Consider the following 22,209-nt stretch of genomic DNA (forward strand, 5'->3'; position numbering starts at 1 on the left):
CACACAGCACACAGATGACCAGGGTTCGACAAAGTGAAGAATGGGTCTGTTTCTTCTTACAGTTCTACCCCCAGTCATCAGTGCAGATAAAGGAGGGAGGTGGGAAACGGCAGTTACCTACAGATATCATTAGGACATACATCATTGATTGTGTTTCTCCTATATGCCAGACATTTAGCACACATCATCTCCCATTCCTTTTATAACTCTATGAAGTAGACATTAGCTCTGTTTTACAGCTGAGGAAATTGACTCAGAAATGAGAAATTACTTGACATAATTTACACGAGCTCCTGAGTAGCAGAGTCAGGATTTGAACCTAAGTCCATCTGGCTATAAAGCTTTGGCGCTTTCTGCTATGCATACCATCTTGCCTCTTCTGCGTCAGGGAAAGCAGCCCAGCCCCCAGGGAAATAGCTATTGCTTAAGAACACTAAGTTGGTCCCTGTGGACAGGATGTCCGTGGTTCTTTCCTTTATTCATCAATTCATTCTACAAATATATGTTTATTTATAGCCAGAAAGTAAGAAGAGAGCAGGCCAGGTGGGTGAGCTAGAAAGGGACACTTGTGTGGGTAGGAGGACAAGGCGGCCTGAAAGGGTTGAGGCTAATGTAAACAGACAAAAAAAAAAAAAAATGAGGCCAACAAGAGCTTAAATGCAGGATGGGGACTAAGTTTGGGGATCTGTTTTGGATACAGTACTGAAGGGGTCTCTGGGTGTTTATAGGAGAGATGTCTGGAGCAACACAAAGAGGCAAGTTGCAACTCCATGGCAGCACTCAGAATCTGAGGCCGTTGACACCTCCACACCACGAACACACGCAGGAACTATCAATATGGAGACAAGTATTTTTAAAAAAGCACACCAGAATGTGTGTGACCACACAATGGAGGCCTACGCCTTTATTCCATGCCTTTTCGAGTGCTCACCACGTGACTGCAACTCCCCTTCAAAGGAGCCAACACCCCTTTGGATGCATAAAGTCTAGAGGTTTGTGGAAAAGAGAAAACAATGTTCATTTATAGTCACAGTGTAGTTAGGGATGTGTATTAAGACCTTGGGGATAATATGAAACGATGCAATGACATAGAAGGAATCGGTATGGAGGGTTTGTCCATATCCATTTTCCTTATTTTTCTTTCAGAGGTGAGCACAAATGATAACAGATTGTAGTAAAGCAAGCCTGACCTACACAGTCACTTAATAATCCCGGAGGGAATGTGACCCAGAGCAGGGAGGGGCAGAGCTCAGGAATGTGTTGCTGTGACTCATTCCGGGACTCCCAGGGCTTCACCTACACCTGAGACGTTTGGGTGCTGGGGAGGTTTATTTTTGTCCACTCCCCAGTTGGGAGGATGACAGCTGGGGAGACTCCTAAGGGCCTCTGGTATACACAGGCTTGGGAACCCAGAGGCCTGCTGAGCTGTCCCTCTCCTTTCCATACCAAATGAATGCAATACCAGCAGCCTCCAGGATTTAAAGGGGAGAATGGAGGTGATGATACTGATCATACAGTTCATAAAAACTACACTGATGATTATAATCAGCATGAGTGCTGGGGAACAATAAAAGCTTTATAAAGATGTACTTTCTCCTACAAATGAATTATAACACATCTCTCATAAGAGAATTACCTAGTAATTTTTTTATCCTTTAAAATTTTTGATTGAAGGGTACCATGAATGTGTCAAATGTAACTATCATTAGGTAGAATTTTGCTTCATATCTTGTGGGACCCAAATCCTGTAAAAGGAGAAATAGTTCTTGACCAGGCAGTGGTCCTTCAACTAACACACACCAAAAAAAACTGCCTTGGGAAGAGCTTTGGCAGTCTCTTTTGTATTCATTACAAATACCTTCACCCCAGAGAAACTTTGTTCAAGCTTAGGAAAATAGCTAACAATCTGGGCACTCTCCCTGATAGTGTGACAGGTAAGGAAAGACCACCTTACACCGTCTCTCATATTTCCCCTTATATTTGGAAGCCAAGAGCCACAGTAGCGGAAACAGACCCAGTATCTTTTAAAGTCTGTTGTAGAATATTGATGCCGTGGTTCTCAACTGTTTTCCCCACTCCATTCTTATGCTAAAGGATGCGACTCACTCAGATCAGTAGCAGTGGCTCATTGTGGTAATAACTGCCCTGTCAGAGAGGTGGCAGAAAGATAGAATCAATGTGGTTGGTGCGTAGAGTTTCTGCTGCTCCCCTCTGAGCCCCACTCAGCGCCTCATTATCACAAGCTCTTCAAATCTAATAGTCATTTACAAGCTTTTGAAGCAATCTTTACTTCATCACCTACCTGAAAGAATTTATGTCCTGTCAGTAGAGTTTCAGCGTCAATTTTTTGTTTACGATACCGCAAAGTGATTCTATCCTCTTGGGGACAGTTATCTCTTTCAAGTTCCTTTTTATATCTGTTTGTTTTGTCCCTAAAGCCACAGATGCAGGCCAGGATGACTGGGACAAAGGTGGGATCCCTACCTCCTGAATAGGACTTGGGAGGCAGAGGACTTATTTTTACGAGGGTACAGAGTAAAATCCCAAGTCGCGATTGATTTTATGTAAGTACGGCTGGAGAGGCCCAAGCAGGATCCAGTTTGGGGTGAGCACCGGGATCTGTGAGCCAGGGTTCCTTCAGCGTCTCATGGTACGTGTGTTGGGGGGGAGGCAGGTCCCCCGTTCTTCCTAGTCCATTGACACTACGCTTCATCCCAGTCCCTGCGGAACTATATTAATAGAAAGCGACACTTCACACATCGGTGCTCAGACCCCAAAGGGAGGCTGGCAAAGGCTTGGCAGGTGGGCACCAAGTCGGGAGATGGGTGGGGGAATGGGGCGGAGGCGTCGTCGAGTGGCGTTCTGCGCAGCCAATGGTAGTTCGGGACAGGGGTGGCAGGGGCGGAGGCGCCGAGGCGGATCAGCCAATAGAGGGCTAGCAACTACTGGAACGACCTGGTGACGTGAGGAGCGTTCCATTTGGCCAGCGGTGGGCGGTTGCCACAGCTGGTTTAGGGCCCCGAAGACTGGGGCCCCTTGTCAGGAGGAGGCAGCCTCCGGGCTGGGGAGAAGCCGCTGCCATCTCTGGCGGCCGACGCGGTCCCCTGGGACAGTGTACTTCCTGGCTTCGGTTCCCGGCCGAGTTCGGTCTCCGGGGTTCAGGTAACAAGGGGGTGGGTGGGGGTGGGGGTCTCCGGGGCTCGGCCGCGTGGTGGGTTGCAGCCCCGTCGGCTGCCCTGGGATGCGCGGAGCCTGCTCTGCCCTTCTCGGCTCGGCAATTGCCGAGCCCCTGGCCGGGGGTGACTACACGTGGCGGGGCGTGTGTGTGTACGAGCGTGCGGAGGTGGCGCGCGTCCCATCCTGCCCGGGGCGGTGGTCGGCGGCGTGGCTGAGGTTGGGCGGGCCTCTCGAGGCCGCGCCCGCCGCCGGTCCGGGACTCGGGCCTCGGGCCCCGAACCGCTGGGCTGGTCGCTGGTTCTCGACGGATTTTGATCTTTGTTCTCCCAGGCCTGGCTCCCCTTCCTGGTCTCTCCTCCCGCTGGGGCGGTTTATCAGGAGAAGATTGTTATCCAGGTTAGTTTTACACAAAGGAAGTGTTCTCTACACCTCCGATGCCCCCTCCCCTTTCCCAAGCCTTCCAGCTTCTCCTTTCCCTGCTCAGCTGCTAGTCTCTCTTTGGACTGTTGCCCTCTCCAGCCCAGTTGGTTATTTCTCATCAGTCAGTCGAGCTGCAGGTTTCCGCCTCCTTCTTGCCAGCGTGAGGCATGTGGTATCGGTAAATAGAGGCCACAGCACCACACCTGAAAGGAGAAGGGTGACAGCGGTGAGAAAGGCTGGGCCTGGGGATTCAGGATGCTAAGTGGAGATGGTACTTCTGAAATGTCCCAGAAAGCACCTTTATGACTTTTCTTAACTGCTGCCACCCCTCCCCCCCGTTGAGCCCCTCCTCCTCCCAGCCATATAAGAATCTCTCTGGCTTAAGTCAGCCCTTCACCTACAGGTCTGTGATGTGGTTTCATTAAGATTCCCACAAATGTTAGGCTAGACCGGCAAAGTTGGTTCATTTCCCAGACTCAGGAAGTTAGGAGGGTTTGATTAGGGGAAATCTGTTTGGAGTAAATACAACCTGGGTTTGTGTACAGTGTCCAAAACCTCCTAGCTCTCCCAAAGGATGACTTGTTCCCTGGTGTGATTCAGATTCCAGTGGCTAATTGAAGAAAGAAGGTGAAGAAATGGAGGAGGGGAGGGAATGGCCCCTAAGGATAGAAATTCCATTATTTTTAGAGTCTTTTTCATGATAATTATACAATAATACGGTATAGTGGAGAGCACCCTGGACTGAAAGTCAACAGACCTGTTTTCTTGGCTTAGCTTCGTGGCTTTGTGACCCAGAGAAGTGATTTCCCCACTTCAGTCTTCAGTTTACTTATTTCCAAAACAAAGTAATTGGGGCTGTCACCTATAAAACCTCTTCTAGTTCCTAGTTCTGTGATAGTCAAATCATCAGTATTATACTGAAAGTAAAGGGATGTATGTAAGATATACTAGCCTCTTTCTCTTTTTGAGAACCTTTAACCTTTTCTTCTTTTAAGGGACAAAAACAGATTGGAAATAAACTCTTCCATTTCTTCACTCTCAACCCTTGAGGCAGTACTCATCTTTCTGCCTCTGGGAAAGGAAGATTGAACTGCATTTTCTTGTTCTTGCCTCATTTTTTTTTTCTTTTTGTGTTTTTCCTTAGGGCTAGAAATTGGACTTCTGATGATGTTTGACCCAGTGGCAGCAATAGCACACATCGTGATTTCAAAGCTGGGCTCAGCTTCTGTATCTTCCCTCTTATAATCACAAACCCATTTTGGACCAGGAATTCCAATCATGTCTGTGATGGTGGTGAGAAAGAAGGTGACACGGAAATGGGAGAAACTCCCAGGCAGGAACACCTTCTGCTGTGATGGCCGCGTCATGATGGCCCGGCAAAAGGGCATCTTCTATTTGACCCTCTTCCTCATCCTGGGGACATGTACGCTCTTCTTCGCCTTCGAGTGAGTTTCCATTGAGTACTGTTGCCTGATTATGGTTACTTTGGGTCCAGGGAAAGAACCTTCTTTCTGGGGAGTTTATGGCTAGTCCTTGGAAGGTTGTCACTGTCCTCTTGAGCAGTGTCTGTAGATCAGGTCACCTGAATTCATTGCTTTGTATGTGCCTTCTTAAAAGACCAAGACATTTGATAACCAATTTTATAGCACTGATTTGGGGCCGCCCCTGGAACACTTAGGAAATAAAAGAATTCATCTTCATTACTCACCTCCCCTTTACAGTGGTCTCCTTAGGTGGTTAGTGACAGATTGCCTCTTCTCCACCCCTCCTGAGCCTAGGAGCACTCCCTGTGGTCGTAACTCCACCCCATGATACTCACCTATTCTGTTATTCTGGGTCCTATTTTCTTAGGGCTCAGCTCTCAGCTAGCTGTTAAATTGAAAAGCCAACTGAATTGGGAACCTACAGATTGGTTCCAGCCTCAGCTGTGCCACAGTCTAGCTGCCTGTGTGGCACATATGTGCTTATTAAATGTGAGTTGCTCTTTCTTTCAGTCAAAATCACTCAACATAAACAACTCTCTATTCTGTGTGTGCCTGATACCAGCCTTGGAGTTATTTTTTCTGTGATGTAACAGCTAGTTCTAGAGGCAGTTTGAAATCTGTGTCGGTCACTGCTCTAGGGAGTTGACCAGTTGACTACTGTGGCATGACTCCTGGGTATGCTGAGAATGTGGTACATTCCAGGGATGAGAGCAATGCTAATTGGTTTGGGATTATTATGAGGAAGGCCTTGAAGGAGCCAAGAGATGTGTTTGTAGACCATGAGCTACACCTAATATGAACCTGCTACAGTTCATGCACTCCAGTGACCTGGAAATGGAACTCCCCTCAGGGGGTGTGGCCATGGGATGGAGGAGGGGGCTTCTTGGCTTGCCTTGGTAGATAATTAAAATGAACTCTGATCTTTGGGGGCTCATTTTTGTCTTTCTTCTGTAAGGGCTTCAGGCTTTCCCAGTGCCTCAAGAGTGATTTTTGGGGGGCTGGTTTGCCAGACTTTGGGATAAGTGCAAATGGCTTGAATAACAGCAGGGGAAGGAGAGGGATGTAGTTTATAACAAGGCCAGGAAAGTAAGGTCAGAGGACCTTTTTGTCAAAGGCACGTTTTTTGCTGCTGTTGCTACCAAGTTGTAAAATATTTGGCAAAATCAGACAGGTTGATCATGGCTTCTTAGCTGCTTTCCAGTCAGAGTTTCATGGCTGAATGTGTGTGTGTATACTTTGTGTGGTACAAGTGAGCGTGTGCAGGCGGGCAGGTATAAGCATAACATTTAAAAAAATATTTCCCCACTTCTCACCCTTGTCTCCAAGTTAGCTTTGTTTCTTCCTTGCTTGTTTATGGAAGTGCAGAGCTGAACTCTGCTTTCTGTCATTCTCACTCCTTCCTCTGCTAAATCATTAGCTCTTTTTGCCTCTCTCCCCTCCCCAACTCAGGGTTAAATTTTTGTGGTTGAAACCATTCAAAACAGAGATGAGATTTGTTTCCAGGCCCTGAGCGAGCTGGTAATTCTGGGCCCAGGAACCCTCTGGTTTGACTGGCCAAGGGAACTTGAAATTTGGAGCTACTGGCATTTGGCCCTTTTTGTATCTGGGAACCAGACAGAGTATGATTTGGATGTGTTCTGTTCGGCCCTGAAGGCCTCTGAAGAAAACTGCCTGTGAGATGAAGCTTATAATCAACCAAGTTACTGTTTGACAGAGGCAGGTTGGGTTTTCTGGTGAGATGACTTTTTCCCCCCCAAGTTATTTCTTGCGCTTTGCCCTCAGATGTGAAGGGTGAGGTTGTTTGTAAACTGCCCTGGGTTCCAGCTGTGTGTGTGGTAGGGTAAATAGTTTCGAGGGTAGGGCTGGGCGAGGGAGTAGGAAAGGGGGAAGGGAGAAGGAAGTAAAAGTGTTAGCTGAGAAGTGGAATGGGGAAGTTTACATCTGACCAAAGGGGAGAGGGCCCCGTCAATGAATCCTTCTTACTAAGAATGGTGGGATCTGTGTTTGTGAGCACATATGTGTATGCATATATGTGTGCACATGCACGCATCTGTCTGTCACATGCAGACACATGGGCACTCTAGGTGGCGGCTGCCTTGAGCCTAGCCACTGACAGGCTGTACAGAGGACACCAGCCTGCCTCTGAGGAATGAAGTCTCTTTCGAGTCAACCTTTTTCTTTGGGGGTCTATAATTCACTATCCACCACACGGTGGAGGATAGGGTTTGGGGGCAGAATATGGGCTCCTTTGCTAGTATGAGAACTTACAGAGACCTCAGGAAATCACCTGGTTTAGTCCCCTGCCTTCAGGCAGTTGAGGGTGTCTGAACCGGACCGTCTCTTTTCATGTTTAAATTGTATAGGAGCATAGACTGTACATTCTCTGGCTGCTGCATTTTGGCCTTGAGGAAAAAAGTTCAGATCTTGAGGCACATCTGGACCTGCATTTTCGTAACAGGGTCCTGCTTGCAGCAGGTGTGCAGGAATGAGTGAGAGGTGATTTATAACCCCCCGTGGCACAGCCCTGGGTCGGCCAGATGGCTTGAGAAATCTGGTCAGGCGTGTGGGCGCCCCTTGATGAAAAACATGCAGTGTTAGTAGTGTCAGTGGACATCTTTTTATTTTTGGATTTCGCTTTTACATGTTTAGATTTCTCAAAGGAGGGTCCTATGATTTTTCAGTGAACAGACAGTAGGTTAACTACATAAAATGAGAAAAAGTGGTCCATACAGGTGCTCATTAGCTCTGTGTTGTTAGAAGCGTTTCCAAAGAAGCTGGGTAGCCATCTCTCAGAACTGCTGTCACAGACTGAATTCCTGCCCAGGATGGGAAATAGGGCTAGATTATCACTAAGCCTCTTGCAGCTCTGAGATTCTGAAATTCTATAACTCTTGTGTCTGTCTGGAAGATTCTAATACACACATAGAAAAGGAGAGGATAGAAGATTACCAGTAGATAGCTGTATTTTAAATGTAATTGTATCTATTGTATCTATAGTAAATGTATTTGAATTTAGAAGCAGAGTATACATTGTACAGTGCTTGAAAAAAAGAATTTCTTTGCAAGTAGAGATTATCATACTAAGCGAAGTAAGTTAGAAAGAGAAAGACAAATACCATATGATATCACTTATGTATGTGGACTCTAAAATGTGACACAAACGAACCTATCCACAAAACAGAAACAGACTCAGAGACACAGAGAAAAGACTGCGGTCGCCATGGGGGATGGGTTAAGGAAGGAATGGAGTGGGAGGCCGGGGTTAGCAGATGTAAGCTATTATATATAGAATGGATAAACAACAAGGTCCTACTGTATAGCACAGGGAACTGGATCCAATACCCTGGAATTAATCATAATGGAAAAGAATGTATATATAACTGAATCACTTTGCTGTACAGCAGAAATTAACACAACATTGTAAATCAGCTATACTTTAATCAAGAGTATTCTAATTAAAAAAAAAAAGAGGAATTTCCTAATGTATTCTTAGGATGAGGTATTTAGGAAATGTGAGCTTTAAGCACATGAACCATTCTCCATCCTTTCTGCCCAAACTCTGTCCAGCTTGTGTGATGAACACATAGCCAACAGCTTGGCTAGGAATGTCAGGACACTATAGCATACTGACACTGACAACCTGTGAACTGTCCAACTACTGAAAGGCTATTGTGGTATTTAGTCAAATTCAACTTTCTGATAAAGCTTGGGGAAAAGACCAAGTGCACTGTGTTCTGAAAGTGGCTTCCTAGCTTTCTGTTTTAACTGTGTGACCAGATCACTACTGGGGTCAAGGTCTCTTGTGGCATGAATGATTGTGTGACTCTTGACCCCTGAAGTAGGAAGGCGTTTACTGCTGTGATCAGTGCTTATGCCTCACTGTGCTGTTTCTAGCGGATATCGTATCAAGGCATTATCAAACCCTGTTGGACTGACCCTCCTGGGTGCTTCTGATGTACAGAGGAGTCATTGAATTGGATGAACTGAAAAAAGCTTTGTAGCACTGCTTAATAATTGTCCTACTTCTAGCCTATTCAGACTCTACCCATTTTTCAAGTCCCTTCTTGACTCTTCCTTCATGAAATTTTTCTAGTAATTTCTGCATTCATAGGACTAATTGTACATATCAGTCATTTAACACATAATTACATGACATTTTTAATATTTTGTAATTCTGTGGATATTACAGTTTGAGTTCTTTCAGGGTCAGGGACTATTCTCTGCATGTGTGTGGCCCCCACAGTGCCTTCTACTAGGCCTTACTTAGAGTATGTAATCAATAAATGTAGCTGAATTGATACATTCTGGATGCACTTAAGATGTAGCAGTCTTGACTCACAGAATCATAGAATGATAGATCTGAAAGGGGCCTTGGAGACCATCCCCATCCTTTTGCGGGTGACAAAACCAGGTCTACAGAAATAGATTTCATCAAGGTCAATCGGCCAGCCACTGCCTTTATACGACACTACCTTTCATCTCATTGTTACCTTTTGAATACGGAATCCTGAAGACATGCAGATTACTAAAGCTGTGCATAGTGCCAAATGCTGGACTGGCATATTCTGGAGTCTTGCTAATGTTTGTGTTGCTTTAGTGGATTCTAGGTTACTTTGGCCTCCTTAACTCATGCTCCTAGTGGCTCAGATGGTAAAGCGTCTGCCCGCAATGCTGGAGACCCAGGTTCGATCCCTGGGTTGGGAAGATCCTCTGGAGAAGGAAATGGCAACCCACTCCAGTATTCTTGCCTGGAGAATCCCATGGGCAGAGGACCCTGGTAGCATGCAGTCCATGGGGTTGCAAAGAGTTGGACACAACTGAGCGATTTCACTCACTAGAAAACGAAGGCATGTTTGTGGAAAACTGACTGTATTCTAGCATGGCATTCTGGTAGCCTTGCAGGAACAAGGAACCTCTTCCTTTAAGTGTGAACTTAGAGAGTAAGCTTTTGAGTTACAAGGGATCATCACCCCTGTTACTGCTCCTAGTCTCTGCTTCCAAGATGAGGACAGCTCTGAGAAAAATTAGGTAATGTGTGCTCCTTAGCATGTTACTCTGTGGGTGATGGCAATGAAAGGGGCACTGTGTCCCCATGGTCAGACAGAAGGGAAGAGGCAGTCTGATAACAAAGTTACCGGGTTTGAGGAGACACAGGGCTAGGTAGAGCAAGGCCAAACTCTGACATGGAGGGATATCCCTGTCTATAGTGACAAAGTCCAGGTCTCTGAATTCCTTAGGTGAGATTAAGAAGAAGAAAAAGTGACTTTATCATGATCTGTAATCAAGAGAGTATTCTCTGAAGAATTGCCCTGTGGAGATTCAGTCTTGTGCTTATCTAGCCCTATTCTGTGACTCTGCCAACTAAAGACAGTTTTAGAAAGGCATAGTTGCCTCTTTGATATCAATCTGTTACAGTACTTAGCTAAACTCAACTTCCTGATAAAGCATGTCCCCTGGAGAAGGATTGGGCTATGTCTCCTGAACAATGTATTTCTCTTTACCAATTTTTTACGCTTCTGTCATTCAGAATTCATCTGTGTATTTTCAGCCTTTACTACCTTTTGTGGTGATGAGGTTCACACTGTCAGTCTCCACTGAACGTATCTCCCATCTTTTGAGAATGTCTTAGTTGAGTATAGTGATCGTCTGCTTTGGGAAAAGTGAACACAAAGGACAGGGGTGTCCCTAGCATGCCGACAACAGTTGAGATGCTTATTGAGGGAAAGAAGTCTTAAGTCTTCCTCCTCAGAGATGCCAGAGCTGGTATTGTGTTTAACAACAAAAAAGACACTGTATGCCTCCTCTTGCGGTAGCAAGAGGCTAATGAACTCACGGTAATGAGGAAGATGTGTCTGGAATGGAGTAAGGAAGAGGCAAGAAAGAACCTATGATGATGATTAGATAAGGCCAGTTAAAGGAGGGTCTCAGAATACTGGCCTGAGGAGGTGGGGGCTTAATATAATAGGTAGCAGGGAACTGTTCTAAGTTCTTGATCAGGAAGATATTATAGTTGAAATTTGTTACTTGTTATTTTTGAAATTGGTTATATTTGTTACAATTGAAATGTGAAATGTATTGTTACAATTGAAATTTGGGAACTACTTAACAGGTTTGCCTCTATAGAGATTTTGGCCTTCCTCAGTGAGAGGATGGCTCATTGCCTCAGAATTGAAAATGTTTGTTTAATTTTCCCTTTGCTGCTGGAGCAAAACAGGGTTATGCATTTTCAAAACTCTGACCTTCACATAGCAGTAAATCTTGAAGCTGATATTAAATTATGTTTTAGTGTCAAGGAAACTTTGTCCCTCATGCAAACTCTGAATGTCATCAGCAAGAATGTTGAACTGGTCCTGTGGGTGGTTCTACGTGTTTACGTGCTCTAGAGATAGGATGTATGTATAAGGACAGATGGCAGCCCCTGTCAGGGAGGACTTACAGCAAAGGCTTATTTCTGTTATGTGGACTCAAGGGCCATTGCGGAGCTCTAATCCTTAGCCCTTTCTGCTGTGCCAAGCTTCCTTAAAGACACCCTTAATGACTGCTGTGGGAGCAGTTTCAAGCAGCCCCCAGATTCCCAAGAGAGCTCTTCTCTGACCACTTACAGTCCTTAGAGTCTGACTCACCATCCGTACACTTGATTATTGGTCTTATCTTATTTAGCTGTTTCATATGTTAGTTATGTTTCTCCAACAAAATTAAGTTCCATTTCTCTTGTTCTTCATTTGTTAGACCCATAAATACTTGGCTGATTGTGCTGATAAAAGAACAACAGCAAAAAGCATAGCAAGAAAGCTATTAGGGAGACAGAACCAGAGTACAGAACACTAGTGCACACTGCCGGGCTATGAGGCAGCCCTGTCGTGGGATCTGTCTGGTTTCTTACCACTTCCAGTCATGAATCTCTTTTGAAGTTTTTTGTGTGAGTTGAAGTCTATGTCATTATGATTGTCCTTCCAATGAACTCTGGTGTGCTAGAGATGGGGGATGGGATATGGCACACCAGCCCAGCCTGGCACTGCTGGTTACTGCTGGTCAGTACCATCATGTGGCCCATGAGACATGTGGGAGTCCTGTCATGTAGTCCAGCTGTGGAAGCCTGAAGCTGATCAAGAGGTTGAAAGAAGATGGCTTAAAGTGATGATGTCTCTGCAGGTGGCAGAAATGGAGATTTAGTGGGGACATGGTTGCATTTATAAAATTCACAAGGGAGAAAAGTCACTTCTAACTGCCTGGTATTCTGAAGACAAAGGAGAGTTCTGTTTCAAGTAGTGTATGGATATCATTATTCATATCAATATAGATAGAAAGTACACAGGGTTTCAAAGATTCAAAGAGTTTCTATTTGTGGATGATAGATCCAGTCTTTCTCTAGGACAAATTAGTGATGTTTGAGGATACTCCTGACTTTTGAGGTTGATACTGGGAATTACCACCAAATCTTTGCATAGCTTATTCTTATTTAAGAGAGATCACTAGCTTACTGCAATTATGAGGCTAACCCAGGTGGGTATTAAAGGCAGACAGATGGGTTGTAGTTTGCAGCGGTCTTAGCCTCTGGCTTTCTTATTTCCTCTTATTCTGAGTAGAAAGGCCTGCTGGTCCCACATCTGCCTTCCCAGCCACACCCACTCACTAGTGACAACTGGCTGCCAGTAGCCTTGTCTCCGAAGAACAATACAATGGGCCTGTTGTGTACTTGTTGACACACAGAGTGGATTGTTTTAGCAGGTGCAGAAGATATTCTGTGTGGAGATTACAGAGACCTTTATCCTTGATGGTGAAGCGTAATTCAAATCTAAGTTGTCCTTTGTCCAGTCAACAAGCAGGTGTTGAAATGAGACTTTAGTTAAGCTCGGTCCTTCAGGGTATGGGGGCATCATTAATGTGTGTGTTTGTGTTCTACTCTCTCTGTGTCTTTTCCCTCAAATAAAGCAGTTTTAAACTCCCTTTGGTGGCCAATCAGATGGCTCTGATTTTTCTAAGGCTTTTCATTGGCAATGATACACCCAGGGCAGTCTGAATTCTGGAGATGTCACTTCTTTGTTTTCAACAGTGATTTTAGGGATGGGCAGTGATGAGGAAGATGGCTATTTTCTGCCAGTGTGGTAATGTCATTTGGCTTGTCTCAGAGATCAGAACCTTGTGTTTCTCCTGTGTCCTTTTGGGTCCTTGATGAGTGCAGGTGACTTTTCTGAATTCACTTCTTGATTATCTGTACCAGTGAAGGGGAGCAGTGGAAAAGAAGGTAATCCACAAGCTCGTGCTATGCAAGGACCTTCATTACCCTGAACTCAGTTAGCCAGACCCTACCCTGGGATTTTAGGAGAAGGAAGAAAATCGTACAAAAGCAAGATGAGAGCAAGGATTTTGTTAAAAAACAAATGAGCAGGCAAGCAAACAAAAAGCCACAGAAATCATTTGCAAATTCACTCCGTATGTTCACCTTCATGGCAAATTGCTCAGCCGAGCAGTACGGTTGGTTCCCACCCGCCATGCAGTTGAGTGTGTGGCAGGGAGGCAGGAGAAGGATCTCATGGGGATTGTTCCAAACGTGCAGCGTAGGTACAGCCTGGGGTTAAAGGTCTACTCCAAGTGGACAGCAGCGTGCTTAATCCCCATGCTGATGAGGTAAGCCTTTTTCCTTAGCTTACTCTCTTCACTCTCCCTCTGGTCCTTGTTCATCTACTTATAGTCAGCTTCCGAGACAAGATTTCTGTGTTGAAGGAGGAAATATGCATCAGGAGAAGGAGAATAAAAATAGGTCAGTGATAACTCTCATCACATATTCCCATTTATTTGGTTTGATATTCAGTTCAACTGGACAAGTATTTGTTGATAGCTTCTTTGTTCCCATACTTGTATTGGGCTCAGGGAGATAGAGATCCATGATGATAATGCTAATAGCTGATATTTACTTAGCATTTACTGTGTGTCAAGGGCAGTTCTAAGCATTTTATTTGTATTCATGCATTTGAGCCATACAACCACCCTATGAAATACTACTATTATCATCTTCATTTCATAGGTAAGGAGACAGAAGTTAACTCAGTTACCCCAACATGAGCTGGTAGAACCAGAATTCAAACCCAGGCGTTCCCACTCCTAAAAGGCAAAGTTCTTGCTCTTCGGAAGTTTAATTGGGGGAGATGAAGTCAACGTAGTGAAAAACAGTGCAGTTTAGGATAGGCCTTTGGAAGAAGCAAGACCTCACTAAATCCCAGATTCTTCAGCTATCACAGATGTAGTTTGAGAAGTGGATGCTACAGTGTGTCTGAAGAGCCAAGTGCATATGGTGTGTGCTCAATAAATTGTGGTTGTAATGGTGACAATGATGGCATTGATGGCTTTAGGTCTGAAAGGCCAGTAGAGCTGGGATATCCAGAGAGGGAGAGGAATGGCCTTCCAGGTGAGTTAAGGGGAAAGAGGGGAAGAAATATGATATTGAGAAGGGGTGCTAAAGAGATACAGTTTTCTTATTCACTTGCTTATGGTCACTGGCCACCTACTGGCTGAGCTAGTTGAGGAAGGAAGAGGAGTGAGTGGATGTTGCAGAGTCAGGCAGCATCTCTGAAGCTTTTCAGTGGCCTTTGAACACACTGGACATACCATCTGTTTGACACTGGGACTCTGCTTCATGGCTGGTCCTTATCTTTTCTTCCCCCTCCTTGGGCTCAGGCCCAATGTCAGATGAGTGAGTACGAAAAACTCTAGACATTCCCAGAGTGAGAGCAACCTGTGGTGCTTACAATCCAGGCTCAGTTACGTCCCGGACCTTAACAGGTATGAGCCTTTGCTGAAGTGCATAGGAAATGTGGCTGCCAGCAAGCTGATGGAAGGGACTGGGCTTGGGGGTATCAGAGGTCCCTTAGACTATCTCCTGTATATTATAGGTAGCATCAATCAGTGATGTATTTGTTGAGCTCCTAGTATGTGCAGAACCATATGTTAGGAGGTTTTGGTAATTTGAGAAAAGTAAAAAATATGTCCCTGCCCTTGAAGTACTGTGATTTTGTTGTAGAGACCAGAGTGACACACTGGTAATAATTCGAGGTCAGTATTGGGTCGGAATAACTAAGTGTTCAATTGTCTGCTTTCTTCAAGATGCCGCTACCTGGCTGTTCAGCTGTCTCCTGCCATCCCTGTGTTCGCTGCCATGCTATTCCTTTTCTCCATGGCTACCCTGCTGAGGACCAGCTTCAGTGATCCTGGAGTGATCCCTCGGGCCCTACCAGATGAAGCAGCTTTCATAGAAATGGAGATAGGTGGGTTTTCTGACCAGCTGGCAAGATGCTGTACAGTGAGTGGCTTTGATTGGTAAGGGAGTGGAATCATAATTATAGTTGCAGATTAATACTCACTTCCGGCCTTTTCCCCTAGAGATCCTGAATCTGAGATTGTTACCACTCAGTAAAGAATGTGAACTTCATTCTTCCCTCTTTGGGGTTGCATTTCAGGAAGGATCTCTTACCAAGGTCCTGCTGCACTGTTTCCAAGAGGATATTTTTAAATTAAGAAAATAAAAACTTTTGGGGGGTCATCAGTTCATTTGATTTTTTTGAATGAAAACTGTAAACCTCTTCATAAAAATATTCTTAAATGCATCACACACATACAATTTTTTATTTATTTTTATTTATTTATTTATTTGGCTGCACTGGATCTTAGTTGGGGCACATGGGATTTTTGTTGGGGCATGCAAGATCTTTTTAGTTTTCGGCATGTGGGATCTAGTTCCCTAACCAGGAATTGAACCTGGGCCCCCTACATTGGGAGCTCAGAGTCTTAACCACTGGACCACCAAGGAAGTCCCTGGATATAATTTCAGGACTTCATAGATCTTTTGAAGCATTCGCATGAGTTTCTAACTAAGAATTCCTGCTTTAGGGAAACACAGGGTGAAAGGGGACACTTACGGTGCCAGGAACCATTGAGAATTCTAGGAATGGTAAAGGAAGTAGTTACAAGCTCATCACAGTGCAGTCTGCAGCTCAGGGTAGGGCTCTTTGGGACAGAGATGAAGTGCTGTACTAACCAGGAGCCAGCCAGAGTGCCTTCATGAATTGAAGCAGAACATTCCAGAACTCGAGGAGGGGATATCCTAGGAGCTCACACTGCAAAAGAAGGCTCTGATGCCAGTACTCAGAGAGACTGGGAGCCCACCAGATCCAATAGCAGTCGGTGCCTGCCTAAGTTGTTCTCAAGTCTGATACTCAAGTAGCTAGAGTCAGTATCCAAGTCACGTAGAGTAGAAGAAAGGGACCCAGGACTTGTAAGACTAAAAGCCATGCCAATGGAGCACTGATCCGTGGTTAGCCTTTACTTCCTTCAGGTGGTTTGTTGTTATTGTTGCTCGTTTGTTGGGATTTTATTAATAATAATATTATTTTATTTAATTAGAAAGATATAAACATGTTAGAGTTCTAATAGGTATTATATTGCATTTATATCTTATTTTTGAGAGAATTTATATTTGTATAAATATTATGTGCCTCTCCAAGAGGATAGTATATTTTTCTGTGTTTTCAGACTGAATTTTGTACCCTTTGATACAATTTTTATCATTTTTAATATAATTTCTGTACTTCTCATCCTGAGTTTTTTCCTAATGTTTATATGCGTGCTGTTGTCAAGGAAATGTTTTCTCCCAGTTCTAGTTGGTTTCTTTTTCCCCCCAGTTTTATTGAGATATAATTGACATGTGACATTGTGTAAGTTTAAGATGTACAATGTTTTGATTTTATATTCTTGCTTTGAAAGCTTCCAGCTTTTGTATTTCTTTTGTTTATTTAACTGTGTTTATCTTGCTTCTTAGTGGATTTCTTTTTGAAAAATTTCAGTCTGTTTTAGTTGTGCTAAGGGGACACGGGTTTGTGCACATCTGAGCTCAGACTACTTAGGGACGCAGTGAGGGTGGGAGTTGTGGGAAGGAAACAGAGGTGGGGCTTGTTGGCACAGCTGGAGTTGGGGAAGACCTGGGCTAGTTAGCAGCAAGATAGGAAGGGACAGTTATGAGTGTAGTCTTTGCTCTCTCGGGGTTATTATTCTTTTATCATCCTCTTTCCATTCACATATGGAGAAGCTGAAGGTCAAGGCAGTGCTTTGCCGTGATCTTGCCTCTCACAGCAGACGGTTAGCAAGGTTAGCTCTGTTTTGTCAGATTGCTGGGCCCAGGACCCAGTCTTGAGCTGTCAGGTTGTTACCTCTGCATTTAGCATGTTTCTGTCAATAGTAGGGTGTATTCTTGAGTTCATACATATGTTTATGTTAACAAGTTTTTGTCAACTTACATTTGGCCCTGTACCAGGTATGCTGTGGGTGGGGGCTGGGTAGGAGAGAGAAGAAGACATGTGGTTCCCTTGCATAGTAGCCTGCCTCATGGGGAGGGTGAGCCATGAACTCTGTCTCCCAGGTGCCTTCATGCAAAGCACATGCAGAAGAATGTTAAGGTGACATGCTGGTACTTAGATCATCCTCTAATGAATAGCTCTCCCCATTCTTTTAAGACTTGTGTCACACTGTTATTGTTTGATTTCACAGCATCCGCCCCACTCTGCAAAAAAAGGAAAAAAGTTCCATATGGCAGATATTTTAAAAATCAAAGTGAATTGAAAAAAATCTGTTTTTAGAATTATCCTGCACAGCAAGGGTGCAATGAGACAGGCACTCTCACATGCTACAGATGGGCGGGCATTAAATTAATACAGTCTGTCTGGGAGGCAGTTTGGCAATAAGTGACATGGGCTTTAGGGTTCTTACCCTTTGACTCAGTCATTTCACTTCTCTCAGGATTAGCTTAAGGAAATAATCTGGGATGTACACAAATAATCATAGAAGGATTTTTAATGCATCACTTTTTTTCTTTTTCCTAGCTATTTTAATGACAGCAACTTAATATATTACTGCTCAGACTTCAACATGTTTTCCTTTTTTTCTTTATGATTTAGCAATAAATTTTAACACATAAACATATTCTTGAGGAAAAGGAGGAGATTGTGATTAGGGTGGAGATCAAAGGGAACAAGCTTTGTCTTTAATGTTTTAAGTTTTTGCATACAACATCATTTAAATAGCAAAATTCCAGAGACAGCTTAAATGCCCAATAACATGGATTGGTCCAAATAATTGCAGTACATGCATATGATACAATATAGATAATGATGTTTTCAGAAAAAAACAATTAACAACTGTGGGAAAATGCCCATTGTATAATGTTGAGTGAAAAATACAAGGTATAAAATTGTATCTATAATATAATCTCAAATTTAAAAAATTATGAATGTTTGTTTATCTGTTGAATAGAGGGAAATACACCAAAATGCATAAATATCCCTGAGTTGAGAGATTGTCAGTGACTTTTCTTATCTCCTATTCGTATTTTCTGTCTTTTCGATTTTTTTGCAATAAACATGTATCACTTATTTTTAAATAGTTGTTTTTCTGATTCTAAATATTGCCAGTTTTTTCATGCATATATTTACTTTTGCAAGATAAAATCCTTTATACCTGTTTCTTTTTAGCATACATTTTCATTTTTCAGTATGTTGTGAACATTTTCCTGTGTCATTTAAAATGCATACATCATTTAAAATGGCTACATAATATTTCACCCCATGTGTGTATCATAATTTACTTAACCAATCTCCTACTCTGATATTGAGGTTATTTTCAGTCTTTCACTATTAAAAGGGACTTCTGTGACAAATATCCTGCGTTAACATCTTTTGTACATCTCTTTGTAATTTGGTAAGTTCCTAGAAGTTGAATTGCTGGGTCAAAAGTATACACATTTAAAATTTTGGTAGTCACTGCCATATTGCTTACTAGTACCTCCTCCCCATCCTTGCCAACACTGAGTATTTTTCTTTCTAATATTTGTTAATATAGAAAGTGGAAATGGTAACTTTGTGTTAATTTTTTATTTCTTTGGTTATAGGTAAAGTTGGATGTTTTTATTTCATATATTTTTTAGCCATTTTTATTTCTTCTTATATGAATGTTTTTCTGTGTTATCAGCCAAAAAGCTTGAAGAAACACTTTTTTACATGTAAACAAAATAATTGCATGGCACTCAGTGGAGTTTTGGGAAGATACTCTTGTGATGTTGAGAGTCTAGTCTGGAGATGACAGTGGGCCTAGGGAACCTTTGATTATTCTCATTGCTCTTGGAGAGGTGGTATTAACTGTCTTTACTGTTCTACAGAAGCTACCAATGGTGCGGTGCCCCAAGGCCAGCGACCACCCCCTCGTATCAAGAATTTCCAGATAAACAACCAGATTGTGAAACTGAAATACTGTTATACATGCAAGATCTTCCGGCCTCCCCGGGCCTCTCATTGCAGCATCTGTGACAACTGTGTGGGTGAGTAAAACCGAAGGGGCTTTGCCTGGGGGAAAGGCTGAGTTGAAGAGGATCAGAGTGATTTTTCGGGGATGGGAAGATAGATTTAGATAGAAAATGAGCTAGATTTAGTTAAGAAACTTTAGATAGGAAACAAGCTTCTGAACAGTTGTAAATCAACTATACTTTTGTAGATCAGATCATAATTTAAATATCCTCTAGTCTTAAAAAAAAAACAACCTCTTGTAAATGAAGAGATAAACTTTACCTGTTTTTCAAATCTGAATTTTCCTCTGCTGAATCTGTTTCAAGTGGAACCCACCTTATAAAGGGGGAGGAGAATCCTAGTCCACTGGAGGGCAGCATCGAGGAAGGAAGGGCTAAATAAGTGGTGTTCCCAAGAAGAAAAAAGTTGCTAGCACTTATTGAATTTCTCGTATATATTAGGCACTGTGCTAAGTGCTTTCCCTTTCTCTCATTTAAGACTTATAAAAACACCATAAGATAGATATTATCCCCATTTTGCAGATGAGGAAATAGGTGAAGCACCTTTGTGTAGGTTCGTATGAAGCTGGAAAGGGTCTAATTCCAAAATCCTCATTTGTTCTTTCTCTGCTTCTGCTTCAAGTGTGGCAGGTGTATGTGTGCATAATACAGGGGTCTGTGCTTCTATTTGCATATATATGTGACTTAGTTGTAATCACTGCCTAGTGTATGCTGAGCCCTGGAAACGATCAAAAACAGACAGTAAATACGTCCGTTGAAAGGCAAATGTGTGCAGTTCCTTATATTATCAATAAGGATTCTTCCAGCATTCTTCGTATATGCCATGGAGTATGCCTGAGTACCTTGCTTTCCTCTTATTAGCCAATTCTTTTTAGTTTAAGGGTGGGAAGATGTATCTTACTTTAAATGGTAAAAGATATTTGTAGATAGGATTTTTATAAATTGAAACATTTTAAGTGAATCAGGAAACTTGATATTTCAAGAAAGTCTGATGTGACGGTTTTCAGAAAGAATTTCCTCTCCTTATTAATATTCTTAAACATAAAGAACTCATGCAAGTTGATTTTTTTAAGAAGAAGCCCTAATATTTTAGTAGAAATATGGACAGCAGATAAAACAGGAAATGCATTTACTTAGTTAACATGAAAAAAAAAATGTTCATCTCTACTCAACATCAAAGAGAAAAATTAAAACAAGATCTTTTTAAATCTAGAAATTCAGCAAGGAAAACTTGATAATGCTTCGTCCTACACTAGTGAGAGTATAAATTGGAACAAACTTTTTGGAAGGCAACCTAGTAAGATTCATGCCTTTAGAACATGTATACTTTGATGCCACTAACTTGCTTTCTAGGGATCTATCCCAAGAAAGTAATTAGGGATATGGTAAAAGATTTAGGTATGGACATATTTACCTCCAGATTATTATAATAATGAAAAATTGGAAAGAACCGTATTGTTCACCAGTAGATAGATGGTCAAATAAATTGTGGGACATTCATGCAGTAGACTTCTGTCTATGGGAAAAGCTCATCTATGTCTATGGGAAAAGTGGAATGAAATAAAATAGAAGATAGGCTACATTTATAGTGTGATCTCAGTTACCCATTGAAAAAAATATAAGTATGTATAAAGAATTATGCATGGAAGTTCCCCAGAATGCTTATTGTCTGTTATCTATAGGTTGTGGGGTTATAAGGGATTTTGTTTCCTTCATTAGAAAAAAATTATTTTCAAGTTTTCTACAATGAGCATGTACTAGTTGTATTATTAGAAAAAAGTGTGATTTTAATATAATAAAAATATATCTGTATGAATATATATTTTCCAATGTTTTTTATATGGCAGGTTTGTTTAAAGTAAGGCTATCTTCATTCCTTTTTCTGAAAAGATATTGCAGCCCTTTAACTAGGAGGTGCACCATTCTTAACACTTATTTTTTTGACTGGTACACAGCTCATTGTGCTTTAAAAATGATGTATTTTATTCTTTGTGGGTTTTTTTGATTCATTAAAATAATACACATTCATTGTAGAAAAGATAGAAAGTACAGGTATAAATAAAACTTAATCCCAAACTCATTCTCCATTTTGTTGTATTTCCTTCTAGTCTTTCTCTTGTTTGTAAAACTCTATCTACATGATAGAGTTTTTAGTCCTGCCTTTGTCATTTACTGTTATCTCCTGAGCATTTTTCTACATCTTTAATAAATGTTTTTTGAATATATTATTGTTATTATTTTGGCCTCACTGCATGGCCTGTGGGATCTTAGTTCCCCGACTAGGGACTGAACCCACATCCCTGCATTGGAAGGCAAAGTCTTTACCACTGGACCGCCAGGGAAGTCCCAGAATATGCTATTTTAATGACTGCATAATCCATCATATGGCTATATTCTAGTTTATTTAGGCAATCTGCTATCAGTCTATATTATTCACAATCCTATTTCATTCATTATTATAACACATTAATCAAAATTAATAAGTTTAGGAATGTGGTGAAATTGGAACCTTCATACTTTTCTGGTGGGAATTGTAAAATGGTGCTGCCACTGTGAAAAATACTTTGGCAGTTCTTCAAAAAGTTAAAATTATATGGCTCAGCAATTCCACTCCTGGATATATACCTGTATTAGTGTGCTTGGGCTGCTGTAACAGAATACCACAGACTCAGTAACTTAAATAACAGAAATTAATTATCTCATAGTGCTGGGTGTTAGTGGTCCAAAATCACAGAGCAGACTGGGTGGATTTCTGGTGAGGATTGCAGGTGGCCACCTTCTGGC

General features: G+C 42.4%; 1 protein-coding gene across 2 annotated transcripts in view; it reads left to right on the forward strand.

Moving 5' to 3' along the window:
• Positions 1-2,994: 2,994 nt before the first annotated feature.
• ZDHHC9 (zinc finger DHHC-type palmitoyltransferase 9) overlaps positions 2,995-22,209 on the forward strand; it is a 29,882-nt gene continuing 10,667 nt past the window's right edge. The window contains exons 1-5 of one of the 2 annotated variants that reach the window (XM_052662963.1): positions 2,995-3,162; positions 3,508-3,573; positions 4,742-5,042; positions 15,183-15,343; positions 19,282-19,440. In XM_052662963.1, coding sequence (XP_052518923.1) covers positions 4,876-5,042; positions 15,183-15,343; positions 19,282-19,440 — 487 coding nt within the window. In that variant the 5' untranslated portion in view covers positions 2,995-3,162; positions 3,508-3,573; positions 4,742-4,875. The remainder of the gene's footprint in view (positions 3,163-3,507; positions 3,574-4,741; positions 5,043-15,182; positions 15,344-19,281; positions 19,441-22,209) is intronic. The other variant, XM_052662962.1, reaches the window with a different exon arrangement.

The sequence above is a fragment of the Budorcas taxicolor genome, chromosome X (assembly GCF_023091745.1).
Source record: "Budorcas taxicolor isolate Tak-1 chromosome X, Takin1.1, whole genome shotgun sequence".
Taxonomy (NCBI): Eukaryota; Metazoa; Chordata; class Mammalia; order Artiodactyla; family Bovidae; genus Budorcas; species Budorcas taxicolor.